The sequence below is a fragment of the Eumetopias jubatus genome, unplaced genomic scaffold, assembly GCF_037043125.1.
Source record: "Eumetopias jubatus isolate StellerSeaLion01/CBP00866 unplaced genomic scaffold, mEumJub1_p1.0 scaffold_10, whole genome shotgun sequence".
Classification (NCBI taxonomy): domain Eukaryota; kingdom Metazoa; phylum Chordata; class Mammalia; order Carnivora; family Otariidae; genus Eumetopias; species Eumetopias jubatus.
The window spans coordinates 115,279,413-115,297,496 of record NW_028274816.1 but is presented as its reverse complement, the minus strand read 5'-3'; the positions used below and the strand labels follow the sequence as shown (position 1 = coordinate 115,297,496).

Sequence of the window (18,084 nt, the reverse complement as noted above, 5' to 3'; positions counted from 1 at the left end):
AGGATATAAAAGAAATCAAGTATCTTCAATTTTTGGTTTGAATGAAACTGGATGAATGGTGGTATGTGCTGAAATAACGGGGAGGGTGTTTGAGGGGTTAAGTTTGAAATATTTATTACAAATGTAAGTGAAGATGTCAGGTTGATGGTTCATTATACCACTCTGGAGCTGAGAAGAAAAAACCGGATTGAATTACTTACATATCAGTATCCTCCTTTTCATCAATTTGAAATAATTCCTTATCTACCATTTTCTAATCTAACCAACATCTTACCTATGAAAAGAATACTTGTTAAAAATAAATGAATCAGGGGCTCCTGGGTGGCTCAGCCGTTAAGCATCTGCCTTTGGCTCAGGTCATGATCCCAGGGTCCTGGGATCGAGCCCCGCATCAGGGTCCCTGCTCCGTGGGAAGCCTGCTTCTCCCTCTCCCACTCCCCCTGCTTCTGTTCCCTCTCTCGCTGTGTCTCTGTCAAATAAATAAAATCTTTAAAATAAATAAATAAATAAAATAAATGAATCAGAGGTGCCTGGGTAGCTCAGATGGTTAAGTATCTGACTTTTGATTTGGGCTCAGGTCATGATCTCAGTGTTGTGAGATCAAGCCCCGCATCAGACTCTGTGCTCAACAAGGAGTCTGCTTCTCTCTCTTTCTCTCTCCCTCCCCCTCTGCTCTCTCTCTCTCAAATAAATAAAAAAATATTTTAATAAATGAACAAATGGGCGCCTGGGTGGCTCAGTTGGTTAAGCAACTGCCTTCGGCTCAGGTCATGATCCTGGAGTCCCAGGATCAGGTCCCACATCGGGCTCCCTGCTCAGCGAGGAGTCTGCTTCTCCCTCTGACCCTCTTCCCTCTCGTGCTCTCTATCTCTCATTCTCTCTCTCTCAAATAAATAAATAAAATCTTAAAAAAAATAAAATAAATGAACAAACGAATGAATGAATGAATGAATCAAGGGGCGCCTGGCTGGCTCTGTTGGTAGTTCATGTGACTCAATTTCAGAGTTGTGAATTGGAGCTTCACATTGGGTGTAGAGTGTTTGTACATACATATATATATATACATAAATAAGTGAATAAATATAAATAAATCAAGAAACCCCAAAATTCACAGAGAAAAATGCATTAGCCAAACTATTATTATATTCTACTAATTGTCCTCCATAGAATTTGCCTTTAGAGTTTGGCTGACATTAGATAGAATAAACTGGTATTTTTCATAAAACTGCCTTCTAAGATATCACTGAATTCCCTTTAATCACAGACCCTCTGTCAAATTCAATACTCAAGGCCACAGCTAACATACACATAAATTCCAAATGGAAAGATTTTTTTAAATTTTTTTTAAAGATTTTATTTATCTATTTGACAGAGAGAGACACAGAGAGAGCAGGAACACAAACAGGGGTAGTGGGAGAGGGAGAAGCAGGCTTCCCAAGGAGCAGGGAGCCCAATGTGGGGCTCAATCCCAGGACCCCGGGATCATGACCTGAGCCGCAGGCAGACGCTTAACAACTCAGCCACCCAGGCGCCCCATCAAATGGAAAGATTTAAACATAAAATAACACTTTTTGAGGGGCACCTGGGTGGCTCAGTTGGTTGGGCGACTGCTTTCGGCTCAGGTCATGATCCTGGAGTCCCGGGATCGAGTCCCGCATCGGGCTCCCTGCTCAGCAGGGAGTCTGCTTCTCCCTCTGACCCTCCCCCCTCTCATGTACTCTCTCTCTCTCTCATTCTTTCTCTCAAATAAATAAATAAAATCTTTAAAAAAAATAACACTTTTTGAAAGTTCTAGAAGTAAAAATGGGAGCATTTAATAATCATGGAGTAGGAAGTTCTAAGTAGAACACAACACTCAGAAACAAAATAATGATGAAAAATTGGCTATATAAAAATCACACTTCTGTAAGGCAAAAAGTAAGACAAACTGGGAAAAATATAGGGCATACAGGCCTAATGCCTTCCTTAAGATGTTAGGAACTCTTACAGATTAATAAGACTAACCACCCAATAGAAAAATGGACAAAAAATATGAACAGCCACTTCATAGAAAAAGAAATAGGGTAAATGGGTCACCTGGTTGGCTCGGATGGTAGAGCATGCGACTTTTGATCTCAGGATCTTGAATTCAAGCCCCATGCTGGGCATACAGCTTACTTAAAAAAAAAAAAAAAAGAATAACTTGAAAGTATATGAAAAGATGCCCAACCTCACTTACAAAAAAAACCAAAAAACAAAAAAAAACAAACAAGAAAATATAGTATCACACTACAAGCTGCATTTTTATAAATCTATTAAATTGACAAAAAAAGATAAAATATTGTGTTGTCAGGGTGTGGAGAAGCAGCATGGTGGGAGTATAAATTAATAGCCTCTGTGGAGGATAATCTGGGCAACATCTGTCAAAATTTTAAATGCATATACACTCTGATCAATTCCTTATGTCTTCATAAAAAATGTGATCAACCTAAATATCGATCAATAAAAGAATGATTAAATAATAGTATATTTGCACAATGATACATCACACATAAATTTTTTCATTGAGGAAATTATATACGTACTGATAAATATAAGGTACAAATTTGGGTGATAAAGAAAAAAATATATTTTAGATACATGGAATAGCTGTGGAAGGTCACACAAAAAACTAGTAATCATGTTTGCCTCCTAAAAATGAACTGAGTGACTAAGGGACAGGGGAGGAAAGAAGAATTACTTTTCATTGAATTTAAAATCTTGTGCAAATATTACTTTTAAAAAATTAATTGAAATACAAAAAAAAAAAAGACCAGGAAAACATTTTTTCTCTCAAAGAACTGGTATACTTCTTATCATTAGACCAAAAGTTATATAACCAATTATGCCTTTCTCTTTGCCTTGGTTTATATGACTTCTTTTTTTTTTAAGACTTTATTTATTTGAGAGAGAGAATGAGATAGAGAGAGAGAGCATGAGAGGGGGTAGGGTCAGAGGGAGAAGCAGGCTCCCCGCTGAGTGGGGAGCCCAATGCGGGACTCGATCCCCAGACTCCAGGATCATGACCTGAGCCAAAGGCAGCGTCTTAACTAACTGAGCCATCCAGGTGCCCTGGTTTATATGACTTCTTAATACAAATTCTCTTTGCTGCTTTGCTTTTGTCTTTTATCTGTATTAATTTTTAAATTTTGATAGAGGTAGGATATATTTCCATGAGTTCTCAAGCCTTTCTGAGAGCCCAACTTTCATATTCTCATAAAACAGGCTACACATAAAATCATTATCAGAGTAATGGTGTGTTTAAAAACTCACATCTTACTACACATAAGAAGAGCCAAACGGATAGTGAGAGTCAAATGGATAGTTGAAGCACAGAAAGGCCAATATCAATGATGAGCTAAATCTGAAAACAGACAAAGGATTATACTGTGGTTGAAATACACGAAATTTTGTCAACATGTTTTATGCCAAAATCAGTTCTGAGGGAGCAAAATGTTCTGTAAATTTTTAACAGTAACAGTAATTTTAGGCACTGACGTTAACTAAAAATACATATTATGAACAGCCAGCCTCTCTTCTGCAACTCAATGTTTTTTTTTAAAGCAATAGAACATTTCAACACTATGTCTCAAGACAGAAATGTAATGTTATTGGAATAAAATCCCTAGTATTATTGATTTTGAAAATAAAAAATGTATAAATGTCACTCTTTTCCTTATTTTTTAAATATCTAATAACTGAATATCTAATAATGCCTTTACAGGGACGCCTGGGTGGCTCAGTTAGTTAAGCATCTACCTTCGACTCAGGCCATGATCCCAGGGTCCTGAGATCGAGTCCAGCATCGGGCTCCTTGCTCAGCGGAGAGCCTGCTTCTCCCTCTGCCTGCTGCTCCCCCTGCTTGTGCTCTGTCTCTCTCTCTGACAAATAAATAAATAAAATCTTAAAAAAAAATGCCTGTACAAAAGTAGCAGCCACAAAATTTCCAACAATGAATTTAACAATCATTTATATTGTTTTATAAGTAAGAGAAAGGCATGAAAAAATAAAGGTGCCAAAATTGACATGGCTTATTAATGTCTCAGCTGAAATTAGAATGCCGGTCTTCTGACTCCAGTCCTCTGTTTTTTCTAGCACATTATAATCTGATAACTAGATGTAAGCATTTTAGTAGAAACAGTATTAACAAAAAATACAATAATTAGAAAATAAAAATAGCTGATCTAAGAAATGAAAGTAAATTAGGGTTAAAATTTAAGCTAGTAGGAACAGTTTGAAAATATTCCAAAGACAAATCAACTGTCCCAAACTTCATGAGCAATAAAAGTCAATAAAAGTTTCAGGAAACAAAAAGCATTACTCGCATACATTAATAAGCCAAACACTATTAGAAACAACCCAAATGAGGGGCACTTGGATGGCTCAGTCAAGCATCCAACTCTTGATTTTGGCTCAGGTCACGATCTCGGGGTCGTGGGATCAAACCCTGTGTGGGGCTCCGAGCTCAGTAGAATCGGCTTCTCTCCCTCTCCCTCTGCCCCTCCCCTCATGTACTCTCTCTCTCAAATAAGTAAATCTTAACAAACAACAAACAAACCAATCAATATTCATCAAGAGATGAATGACTAAAATGTGGTATATACTTATAATGGAATATTGTTCAGCCATAAAAATGAAGTTCTTACATATGCTACACTATGGATGAACCTTGAAAACATGCTAAGATAAATAAACCAGACACAAAAGGAAAAATGTTGCATGATTCCACTTACATAAAATACATACAGTAGGTGCATTCATAGAAACAGTAGATTAGAGATTACCAGGAGTTTGTGGGGGGTTGGAAGCAGTGTGCAGAATAGAAAATTATTGCTTCAAGGGTACATAGTTTCTGTTTGTGTGATGAAAAGTTTCAGAAATAGTGGTGATAGGGGCACCTGGGTGGCTCAGACGGTTAAGCATCTGCCTTCAGCTCAGGTCATGGTCCCAGGATCCTGGGATCGAACCCCACATTGGGCTCCCTGCTCAGTGGGAGCCTGCTTCTCCCTCTCCCTCCACCTGCCACTACCCCTGCTTGTGCTCTCTGTCAAGTAAATAAAATCTTAAAAAAAAAAGTGATAACTATACACATTGTGCATGTAGTTAATACCACTGAATTATACACTTAAAAATGGTTAAAATAGCCAATTTTATATCTATTTTATCACAATTTTAAAAAGTAAAAAATACTTTAAGGCACCTGGCTGACTCAGTCAGTAGAGTACATGACTCAGTCTCAGGGTCATGAGTTCAAGCCTCACACTGGGCAGAGTTTACTTAAAAAAAAAAATAGTAATAAAAAGTCAAACAAAATTTTCAACACCACTATTAAATTATACATACTTTACAGTAATAAATGCTCAGAAACATCAACCTATGCATGACCAGTGGTATTCTTATCTGACCATTGGAAAAACAGAATTTATTCTAAATCTTTTTTTTTTAAGATTTTTTTTTTTATTTATTCATTTGCAGGAGAGACAGAGAGAGAACAAGCAGGGGGAGAGGCAGAGGGAGAGGGAGAAGCAGACTCCCTGCTGAGCAGGGAGCCCGATGCGGGACTCGATCCCAGGACCGTGGGATTATGACCTGAGCCAAGGGCAGACACTTAACCATCTGAGCTACCCAGGCGCCAAATTTGAAATACTTATTCATTCAACAAGTAGTTGTTAAATGTGTATATGTTAGGCTTTAGATGGATGGATAGAAGGAATGAAAACAGACACGCCAGCCTATCCCACCCACCTTACAGAGTTGCTACAAGAATCAAATTAAATAATGTAAAAGTGTTTGAAAATCATAAGGCACTATATGAATGCTTTAAGTTACATATCCTCCCAAATTCAAACTAAAAGTTATATACTCTGGAAAAAAAAATCTTCAAAAAAGGATAAATTGTGGGGCGCCTGGGTGGCTCAGCCAGTTAAGCAGTTAAGTGTCTGCCTGCTCAGTGGGGAGCCTGCTTCCCCCTCTCTCAACCCCCTGCTTGTGCTCTCTCTCTCTCACATAAATAAATAAAATCTTTTTTTTTTAGGGCGCCTGGGTGGCTCAGTTGGTTAAGCAACTGCCTTCGGCTCAGGTCATGATCCTGGAGTCCCGGGATCGAGTCCCGCATCGGGCTCCCTGCTCAGCGGGGAGTCTGCTTCTCCCTCTGACCCTCTTCCCTCTCGTGCTCTCTCTCTATCTCATTCTCTCTCTCTAAAAAAAAGATTTTTTTTAAAGATTTTATTTATTTGACAGAGAGAGACACAGGGAGAGAGAGAACACAAGCAGGCTTCCTGTGGAGCAGGGAGCCCGATGTGGGGCTCGATCCCAGGACCCTGGGATCATGATCTGAGCCGAAGGCAGATGCTTAATGACTGAGCCACCCAGGCGCCCCAATAAATAAAATCTTAAAAAAAAAAGGATAAATTATTTGTTAAACCAGGAAAGAATTAGTTTTAAAAAACTACCCACATGTTTGAAAAATTATAGATTTATGCATTAAAGATACTGGTGGGATTATCTTTAAGGTTTCCTCTAGCAATCATTGCATTGAAATGTTAAGCTTCTATCCTGAAAACAAAATAAAACAAAAATCCTGAGTTCGGTTGTCTGAGCTTTCAATTCTATACCTTATTATGTTTTATACCTCTAATAACTTTTTTGAAATCAAAGTTATTTTCCAAGTGCATTAACATAGAAAAGGCTTCTCAGAGCGGAGCAATTCTGAATTACAAGTATTTGTTTACTCTTCCCAGAATGAGTAATTTTTTTAGATTTTTTATTATGTTAATCACCATACATTACATCATTAGTTTTTGATGTAGTGTTCCATGATTCATTGTTTGTGTATAACACCTAGTGCTCCATGCAGAACGTGCCCTCTTTAATACCCATCACCAGGCTAACCCATCCCCCCACCCCCCTCCCCTCTAGAACCCTCAGTTTGTTTTTCAGAGTCCATCGTCTCTCATGGTTCGTCTCCCCCTCCGATTTCCCCCCTTCATTCTTCCCCTATCTTTTTTTTTCTTAACATATATTGCATTATTTGTTTCAGAGGTACAGATCTGTGATTCAAGTCTTGCACAATTCACAGCACTCACCATAGCACATACCCTCCCCAATGTCTATCACCCAGCCACCCCGTCCCTCCCACCCACCCCCACTCCAGCAACCCTGTTTGTTTCCTGAGATTAAGAATTCCTCTTATCAGTGAGGTCATATGACACGTCTTTCTCTGATTGACTTATTTTGCTCAACATAACACCCTCCAGTTCCATCCACGTCGTTGCAAATGGCAAGATCTCATTCCTTTTGATGGCTGCATAATATTCCATTGTGTATATATACCACATCTTCTTTATCCATTCATCTGTCGATGGACATCTTGGCTCTTTCCACAGTTTGGCTATTGTGGACACCAGAATGAGTAATTTTTAAAGTAGACTATTAGTGGCCTGTGTTGTACTAACTGTGGCCAGGACATTGCGAAACATGGAATTGACATAACAAATATTGTGGAAATGAATGTTTTTTTGTGTGCAAATATATCTATGTGTATAAATGAATTACCAGAAAGGGTGATCAGAGAAGTGGCATGAGGAGTAAAAGCCAATATATATCTTTTGGATTTACCATACTGCCTAACCACAAAAGATGGATGCAACCATTGGTTAGCCAGGAGGTAAGACTAACTGATTTACTGGTAGCATTAGATGACAAATGTATAAATTGTGGAATGACAGATATTCCATCACATCATGAATTAAAACAGAAGAGACTGGGGGGAAATTTATACTTTTACATATTTTATAATTAAGAAAGAATAAGAGTCCTTGAAAAATAAAACTTTCAAAAAGCTAAGGAACTGGGTGCCTGGGTGGCTCAGATGTTTAAGCATCTGCCTTCGGCTCAGGTCATGATCCCAGAGTCCTGGGATCGAGTCCCGCATCGGGCTCCCTGCTCCTTGGGAGCCTGCTTCTCCCTCTGCCTCTCTCTCTCATGAATAAAAATAAAATCTTAAAAAAAAAACAACTAAGGAACTATCATTTCTTTTCGTATCCTTTTTTTCCCTTTCACTTTCATAAATGGGAATGACCATCTATGAATACAGTTAAAAATGTCAACAAGTCTGTCCCAGTGCTTTCCAAACGTTAATGTGTATATTTGTCACCAAAGGATGTCTTGAATTATGTTACCACATGAATTGAGGGGCTGAATAATGGCTCACCCAAAACATTTACAATCTAATCCTGGAATTTGTGAATGCTAATTTACATGCCAAAAGTACTCTGCAGATGTGATTAAGAGCCTTGAGATAGGGATATTATCCTGGATTATCTGACTGAGCCCTAAATGTAATCACAAGTGTCCTTATAAAAGGAAGGCAGGAGACAGATTTGGAAAAAGGCAATTGAAACAGACTGGAAAGGAGAGACTGGAAGATGCTACACTGTGTCTTTGAAGATGGGCTGTGAGCCAAAGAATGCAGGCAGCCTCTAGAAGCTAGAAAAGGCAAGAAAATGGATTTTTCCTACACCCTACAGAAGGAATGCAGGCTTGCTGATGCCTTGATTTTAGCCCTGGGAAACTGATTTGACTCCAGAACCGTAAGATAATAAATTTGTGTTCTTTTAAGCCACTAAATCTGTGGTAATTTTTTACAGCAGCAATGGAAAATTAATACAAATCATTTCAATTTCTTTAAAAAAAGAACTTGTATGCTTATTAGCATTGTTTATAACACTAAAAAAATATAGTAATAACTAAAACTCCAAAAAGTTTAAAATTATGCACAACCATTAAAAACTGTCAGAAAAATTATGTGGAGCACAAGAGGATATATTAGGCTCTTTAAAAAGCAGGTAACAATATAATTTTTTAAAAAATTCATGTGTGAAAAAAATATATGTGTGCATACTTTAAATTTCCTGTATTTTTTTTTTAAGATTTTATTTGACAGAGAGAGTGAGCGAGCACAAGTAGGGGAAGCAGCAGGTAGAGGGTGAGGAACAAGCAGGCTCCCTGCTGAGCAGGGAGCCTGATGGGGGGGCTCGATGTGGGGCTCTATCCCAGGACCCTGGGATCATGACCCCAGCTGAAGGCAGATACCTAATGACTGAGCCACCCAGGAGCCCCAAAATTTCCTGTAACTCTACAGGCTGAATTCTGTTCCCAAAATTCATGTTGAAGCTCTAACCTTCAGGGTGACTGTATTTGGAGATAGGGCTTTTAGAAGGTAATTAATGTTAAATGAGGTCATAACGGTGAAGTCTAATCTGATAGGACTGGTGGCTTTATAAAAAGAAAGATCTCTCTCCATGCACATTCACCAAGGAAAGGCCTTGTGAGTACTCAGTAAGTAGGCGGCTATCTACAAGCTTCCCTGGAACCACACCATGCTGGCATACTGATTTTGGACTTCTAGCCTCTAATACTGTGTGAAAAATTTGTTGCTTAAGTTTACGGTACTTTGTTACTTCAGCCCAAGCAGACTAAGATTTAAGTGTGTAACTAGGAAAATAATTATCTTTTTAGCAATAACAACAACTTTGAAAGGTTATTTTTAAGATTTTATTTGAGATAGGGTAGGGGGGACAGGCAGAGAGGGAGAGGTATAGACGGTATAGACTCCCAGCTGAGCAGGGAGCTGGAGACTGGACTCAGTCGATCCTGGGACCCTGGGATCATGACCTGAGCTGAAGGCAGACGCTTAACCGACTAAGCCACCAGGTACCCTGAAAGGCTATTTTACATAAAGTTTACCTAAAAAGAGTTGCAAACAAAAAGCAAAAACACCTGGCTTTGTCTATATTCCGGGTCCTACAGTTCTTTAAAGTACAATGTTATGATGCTTTATGAGATTCCTATAGTTCTGATGCCTAGTAACACTGATATTTATCACTTATAACCCCCTCAACTCTCTTGATCTTATGATCTGAGCAGAGAGAATATAAAATGATGGGTAATTTTTTAGTAATGACTGCACTAATAAAAATATATGCCTCATAATTACAATCAGTCACTCTACACTAGTCATTTGAAGTTAGTCTTATGTAATTGGATGACCATATGCCTGATTTGCCTGGGATGGTCCTGATTTATGTCCACTGTCCTGGTGTAATTGTTAGCAGTGTCTACTTTCATTCTCAAGAAAGTCCTGGTAAACTATGGTTATTCTATATATAATCAATTACGGAATAATTGTATTTTAAAACTTTATAAATTTAGTGGTCTGGGACAGGAAATACCAATTGTCACTAAAATCTGGAGAACATGGTTGTCACAGTAATTATTTAAATAATTTTCTTCCAATGGGAACCAGAGTAAATTTTGTGAATGAATTGAGAAGAATCAGGTGCCAAAACATTTTTAGATGATTTTAAAACCACTCAAGAATCCAAATTTTTTAATTTATTCAAAGTGTTAAGATTATTCAAAGGAAAATGTCAATGCATCTAGAATTCTAGAATGGATCACACCATGTTTCAAAAATGTATAAATAAATAATTGAGTTTATCAACTTGACTATTCTGGAAGATGAACGTTCTAGACATTTTCTAGATAGGTAACAGCTCCAAAGTCCTTCCCTTAACATAAAATAACATAAAAAAATAAATAAATGGCTTAGATTTTAGGATTGGGGCCACTAAAATCTGATTGGTCATCTAAAATTTGTATCCTACCATTAAAACTGAATATAATAATATGCTGACTCAAGTTCCCTAAGGACTCATGGTGCTGGCTTTTCTTTATAATAGTAAAAACAAGCCTTTTTCTTTTTTTGTAATTTTATGGTTTTATTAACACAAATATGATGTGCACATAAGCTGTCTATTCATTTTCTTGGCTGCGCAGCGTAGCATTGGGACTGGTAATTCAGACGGCCAGCTAGGTTGGTCTTTCCAGTGGCTTTGTGGTTCTTGGAGGAAACATTGTGAGCAATCTCTGCACAGTAAGATGTGTTGCACATCAGGAGCACTTCAAGCTCCTCGACATTGTGGACTAGGAACTTCAGAAGCCACAGGGGAACATGTGCTTTGTTTTCTTGTTGCTCCTGTAAACAGTTTCGGGCATCAAGATCTAACCCTTGAATCTTCTGTGCACCCTGTCTATGACTCTGGGTTTCCGCCAGTTGTGCTTAATTTTGACATATGGGTCTGACTGGTGCCGGATGAACTTCTTGATTCTCTTTTTAATGGTATTGGGCTTCAACAGAGGTCTGAGGGCAGCCATGATGCCAAGTAAGAGATGGCTCAAAAACAAGTCATTCTTAAGAATTACACATTTAAAAGAGAACCCAACAGGAATGTGAAAAAAAAAAAAACCAAACTCTTTTCTTCCTAGGATTTTCTAGGCAATTAACAAAAAAAAGAGGGAAAAAAACACATTTAAAAGAGAACCCAATAGGAATGTGAAAAAAAAACAAACTCTTTTCTTCCTAGGATTTTCTAGGCAATTAACAAACGAAAGAGGAAAAAAACAGCTCGAATGGTAAATTCAGATTGGCCACACGAGATCAGCTTTCCACATCTGCAAAAATACAATACCTGTATCATCTCTGACTGTTACTAAAAATGAAAACAGGAAAAAATATAATTGTACAACTGCTTTAGAAAAATTCAGTGTTTTTCACATTCACTTCATATACTCGATTCATATATGCCATAGTGTGTTTATATTTTAAAGTAAAGAGTCTACTGCTTGCATGTATTACATCTCCCAACATCAACATATATGTATACTTTAAAGACTAGTCTTTGGATTCCTGTTCTTCCTCTGATTCTCGTGACCGTTTCCGGGAATTCAATGAACCTTCTGTTTGCAAAGAAGATGCAGTTGCAACAACAGCATCTCTAAATCCCTGAGGCTGGAAGATGAAGAAATATACAAGTATGGTTTAAGAACAACTAAAATAACGATTAGTTTTCCAAATATTTTTAAGTAATTGATAAAAGAGCTACTTTATTCTTGAGACGGAAGTTATTAACCACTGCGAATGAAGAGGTTAAACCTCATGAAGAGGTGTCCAAGCCAAAGCTGTACTACCGTATTTTATATCTACAGTATTTTATATCTGTATTTATTTATTTACATATTGTTTATATATACACAACAGAAATACCAGTGCATTATACAAATGCACTCTAAAAATCTTAACAAACTTTATGGTGACTCTATTGAAGAGTAAAAGGAAGTAACATGTAATTACTTAGGTGCTTTACAAATTTACTTTCACAACTACTCTAATTTTCCAATTAGGATACTTTAAATGCACCTAAGCAGTACAAAGACTAAGTCGATAATTCAGTTTCAGAATCTCTTTCTATTTCTGTTTTTGTCCTTAAAAAATGAGATGCCAAGAATATATTTGGCTCAACACTACTGATAAATATGCACATTTCAGCCAAAAAAGTGTTCTATGATTTTAAATTATAGGAAAATTAACATTTTAAAGCAGGATATATTTGGTGGCTATGATAGATCTATAATATCTACAGACTAAAATGAATAACGTTAGTATTTTTTCTTGGAAAATCTTTAACAACTTTCACTTTAAAAATTTTTAATATCCTAAATTAAAAAATAATTTTTAATATCCTGACATTACATATGGCATGGAACACACTAGCCTACAAATAAGTATTTTCTCTGTTCTTAAGAATAAATTTCAGTCCAATTGTCACTAGAATATTCTGTATATATACTACTATTTTGGGGATAATGTTCTGAGCATCAAAAGCTGTCCTCAAATATACTTGCTGCCTACAGAAGTTAACAGAAGCAATTTGTAAATGCTCTCTTCAGATAATTACTGCCCACCAACACCAAAACCCCACTCTAATCAAATAATACTGACTGTGATTTGAAACAGTACTGTAGATTCCTTCTGGCTTGGTGATTTGTACAATGTTGCCAACCTGCTTAGAGAAAAATAAATATATACAAACACATGATCTTCATTAGATGACTGATTTAATAATTTAAATTTATAGTTTTTCACTACAATTCTATTGTTTTGTTCCCTAAGGACACAGAAAACAAATATCAGAAAGACTCCTTTAATCAATAGCTATATGTATATATATAATAATTATTACATATAATAATGAGTTGTTTATATAAGTGGAATTTTATTTATTTTTAAAGATTTTATTTATTTATTTGACAGAGAGAGACACAGCAAGAGGGGGAGCACAAGCAGGGGGAGTGGGAGAGGGAGAAGCAGGCTTCCGTGGAGCAGGGAGCCCAATGCGGGGCTCGATCCCAGGACCCTGGGATCATGACCTGAGCCGAAGGCAGATGCTTAACGACTGAGCCACCCAGGCGCCCCTATATAAGTGGAATTTTAAAGCAACCTAAACATCCAATGAATAATTCAAATAAATTTCTACATGACAAAATACTACTGATGCTTAAGAAGATAATGTGGAAAAAATATTTAATGAGATAAAATATTAATAATACATTAAGTAAAAGTTATGCTCTATGAGTCACATTTATGAGTATGTAAATGCACATATATAGAAAAATTACTAGAAGACTACAATTAAAAAGTTAAGTTGTTATTACAAGATACTGTTTTTTTTGTTTATGTTTTTCCAACTTTCTGCAGTAATTGTGTACTTTTTGTGTGGTACGATAGAAGTATTAAGACAATTTCTTGGGATATAAATGAGGAGAAATACTCTTATCACACTAATACAAATAAACAAGGAAGACATTTTCTTTCAAAATGATTATATCCAGAAGAATCACTGTCAAGACAGAACAAGGTCTGTTTCGGTAGAATCTTATTATGTACCCTACAAAGTAACATAAAATTGAAAGCTGAAAAGTAGTTAGATACAAAATTCTAAGCTCTTACTAAGTTTGCTCAAATACTGTAATAGCAACAAATATAAGCAAAAACTTTTATTAAATTTTTTAATAAGTAATCTCTATGTCCAACATGGGGCTCGAACTCATGTCCCCAAGATCAAGAGGCTTATGCTCTATAGACTGAACCAGCCAGGTGGCCTACGCAAAAACTTTTTTTTTTTTTAAGATTTTATCTATCTTATTTGAGAGAGAGGGAGAAAGAGCAAGGGGAGGAGCAGAGGGAGAGGATCTCAAGCAACCTCCACACTGAGCACCTAGCCAGACTTGGGGCTCAATCCCACAACCCTGAGATCATGACCTGAGCTGAAACCAAGAGTTGGATGCTTAATTGACTGAGCCACCCAGGCGCCTAAGCAAAAACTTCTATTTTTTTATTTAAAAAATATTTTTTAAAAAATATTTTATTTATTTATTTGACAGAGAGAGAGACAGCAAGAGCAGGAACACAAGGAGGGGGAGTGGGAGTGGGAGAGGGAGAAGCAGGCTTCCTGCCGAGCAGGGAGCTCGATGTGGGACTCAATCCCAGGACCCTGGGATCATGACCTGAGCCGAAGGCAGACACTTAACAACTGAGCCACTCAGGCGCCCTAAGCAAAAACTTTTAAAGTGCTTTCAAAATTACTTTAAAACTGATATAACTTATTCACAATAGTCAAAAGACAGAAGCAACCCAAGTGTCTGACAGACGGATGGATAAACAAAATGTAATGGTTTTGGTTTTTGTTTTTTAAAGATTTTTTATTTTTTATTTGACAGACAGTACAAGCAGGGGGAGCTGCAGTCAGAGGGACAGGGAGAAGCTTCCTGTGGAGCAGGGAGCCCGGTGCGGGGCTCGATCCCAGGACCCTGGGACCATGACCTGAGCCGAAGGCAGACGCTTAACCACCTGAGCCACCCAGGCGCCCCAACAAAATGTAGTTTATACATATAACAGAGTATTATTTAGTCTTGAAAAGGCAAGTTCTTGTCACATGTAATAGTGAACACTGAAAACTATGCTAAGTGAAAAAAGGCCAGGCACAACAGGACAAATATTGTTATCATTCCACTTATATGAGGTGCCTAGAGTAGTCAGATTCAGAGACAGAAGGTAGAATGGTGGTTGCCATAGGCTGGGGGGAGGGAAGAATAGGTGGGAATGGGAACAGTTTCAGTTGGGGAAGATGCAAAAGTTCTGGAGATGGATGGTGGTGATGACTGCACAATAATGTGAATGTACTTCATATCACCAAACTACGCTTAAACGATTAAAGTGATACACTTTATGATATGTACGATTTACCACAATTTAAAAAAATTTTTAAGTAGGCTCTATACCCAACATGGGGCTTGAACTCAGAACCCCAAGATCAAGTTGCATGATCTACTGACTGAGCCAGCCAGGCACCCCACAATTTACCAGTTTTAAAAAATTGATATATGTGATGAGCACCGGGTGTTCTACACAACTGATGGATTGTTGAACACTACACCTGAAACTAATGATATACTTTGATGGCTAATTGAATTTAAATTTTAAAAAATACCATATCCCTCTCCCCCCAAAAAAGATTTGACATAACTGCACAAAATGCAGATTCTAACTTAGAGAAAAATCATAAACTGAGTTAACAGGACCACTTATTTACATACAATGTAATGTTGATTTCTTTTTTACTGGCTGCTTGGAGTTTTTTTTTTTTAAAGATTTTATTTATTTATATGAGAGAGAGAGAGTGCACACAAGCAGGGGGAGGGCAGAGGGAGAGGGAGAAGCAGACTCCCTGCTCAGCAGGGAGCCCGATGTAGGACTCGATCCCAGGACCCCAGGATCATGACCTGCACCAAAGGCAGACGCTTAACAACTGAGCCACCCAGGCACCCCTGGAGTTTATTTTCTACTTGGTTCAAGGCACATGGTTACAGGATGTCAGGAAGGCTTGAGTGTGGCTTGGAGAGTAAATAGTGGGGTTCTCTCAACTTCCCTTTTGGTGTTTTGCTGTTTTGATATAAAAGAACCCAACTGCTTCTGCTTGCTGCTGCCTGTCTAGTCTACCAGGAGGGGAGGAGAAGAGCTCTGATGAGCCCAGCACATTCTGAATGAGCCTGGTGGCTGGTGGTGGCCACTCAGGACTGGGGCCCAGTGTTGACTTTGCCAGGCTGGCCACCAGGCTGCTTCCTCATGGCTTCCAGAGCCAAGTCACAGGTGATCATGCTGTTGGAGGCCTGAGGAGATTCTGAGCATTCTGGGGACTCCAACACTGTAGCCATGAATGGGAGAGTGGAATTCCTGAAAAAAAAAAAAAACCTTGCCCACCAGTGACCCGAGTCAGCCTTGGGGAAAGCAGGGTGGTGAGGGATGGCTGCACTCACACAGGAGCTGTTACCAGAAGTGGAACCCAGGACTCACTGGAAATAGCCAGAGGTAGCCACGAGCAAGCTGCTGGAGGAGAAGGCTGCCATGCTGTCGCTTATGGGCTGGTGGGAACCTTGGCAGTAACCCCTCATGGGCCTCGAAAGGTGATCATGGGGGACCAGGATGCTAGGCCAAGGAGCCCATTTGCAGAGGAGGCCCCGGAAGGCTGCTCCACAAAAGAGGCAGTAGTAGTGTCTGATTCGTTTTCAAAGACAATTCAAAAAGGACATCTTGGTTTATGATCTGTTACTCTTCAAAGTTTGAAATTGCCCCTCTATTCAGAAACAATTCAAACGAAAAGTAATCAGGGGTGCCTGGGTGGTGCAGTTGGTTAAGTATCTGACTCCTGATTTCGGCTCAGGTCATGTTCTCATGGTCCTGGGATCAAGCCCCACTGAGCGCTGAGCCTGCTTGAGACTCTCTCCCTCTCCTTCTCCCTCTGCCCTTTCCTCCTGGTGCATGGACACACTCTCTCTCTCTCAAATGAACAAATAAATCTTCAAAAGAGAAAAGAGAAGCAATCAGAGATCACAGTCCATTAGCTTAATGTTTTAGGTTTGTACTTTTAGGACAAAACCAGCAGAATCCAAAATGTCATATACTCTGTAACTGTGATTGTAGGCAAAAATGTAGTATGTAATATAAGAATAGTTGTGTTAGGGACAGAGATTATAAATTCTTATAATGCTTTAGGGTTGATAATTCTATCTTTAATACAAAATATAACAAAAATTGGGGCACTTGGCTGGCTCAGTTGGTAGAAGATGTGACTCTTGATCTCCAAGTTGTAAGCTGGAGCCCCACTTTGGGCCCAGAGATTATAAAAAAAATTTTTTTAATAAAAGTTAAAAAAATATACATATATATATATAAATAACAGAAAAATAGAAGCATGGTGTATTTTAACCTGCCTTATTAAAAAAAAACTCTCTTTATGGGCGCCTGGGTGGCTCAGTTGGTTGAGCGACTGCCTTTGGCTCAGGTCATGATCTTGGAGTCCCGGGATCGAGTCCCGCATCGGGCTCCCTGCTCAGCAAGGAGCCTGCTTCTCCCCCTGACCCTCCCCCCCCCTCATGTGCTCTCTCTCATTCTCGCTCTCTCAAATAAATCTTTAAAAAAAAACACTCTTTTTGAGTCAATAAAACAAAAATTAGCTAACCTTCTGAAAAATTAGTTATCTAAATCACCTCATATCACCATATGTCCAAAAAGATACCCAATACATCTGAATTTTCTGAGAAAATTATTAAAAAGTAAATAAGCTTTTGGGGCACCCGAGTGCCTCAGTCGTTTGGCATCTGCCTTCGGCTTAGGTCATGATCCCAGGGTCCTGAGATCAAGCTCTGCATCGGGCTCCCTGCTTCTCCCTCTCCCTCTGCCTGCCACTCCCCCTGCTTGTGCTCTCTCAAATAAATAAAATCTTAAAAAAAAAAAAAAGTAAGCTTTTAGAAGCTTTTACATGTTTATTAAAAATCCTCGGGGTGCACGGGTGGCACAGCCATTAAGCGTCAGCCTTTGGCTCGGGTCATGATCCCAGGGTCCTGGGATCGAGCCCCACGTTGGGCTCCCTGCTCAGTGGGGAACCTGCTTCTCCCTCTCCCACTCCCCCTGCTTGTGTTCCCTCTCTTGCTGTGTCTCTCTCTGTCAAATAAATAAATAAAATCTTTAAAAATAATAATAAAAAATAAAAATCCTAAAGTCAAGTGGGCATTAAATATTCAGAATGAAAAATTTCCTCAAATTCCTAAGTAAAAATAAAATAATTTTATATTTCATATCTGCATCTCAAGAGATCTTTTTAAACAACA

At 38.4% G+C, this 18,084-nt stretch overlaps 1 protein-coding gene and 1 pseudogene across 6 annotated transcripts in view; both read right to left on the bottom strand.

Moving 5' to 3' along the window:
- Positions 1–10,837: 10,837 nt before the first annotated feature.
- On the bottom strand, positions 10,838–11,235 carry LOC114213883 (large ribosomal subunit protein eL32 pseudogene; annotated as a pseudogene).
- Positions 11,236–11,313: 78 nt separating this feature from the next.
- The window catches only part of RAD51C (RAD51 paralog C), a 51,539-nt gene continuing 44,768 nt past the window's right edge, over positions 11,314–18,084 (bottom strand). For 2 of the 6 annotated variants that reach the window (XM_088028345.1, XM_028109180.2), the window contains 2 exons: positions 12,860–12,920; positions 11,314–11,869 (listed from right to left, as the gene is read on the bottom strand). In XM_088028345.1, coding sequence (XP_087884471.1) covers positions 11,753–11,869; positions 12,860–12,920 — 178 coding nt within the window. In that variant the 3' untranslated portion in view covers positions 11,314–11,752. The other 4 variants (XM_088028346.1, XM_028109182.2, XM_088028347.1 and 1 more) reach the window with 3 other exon arrangements.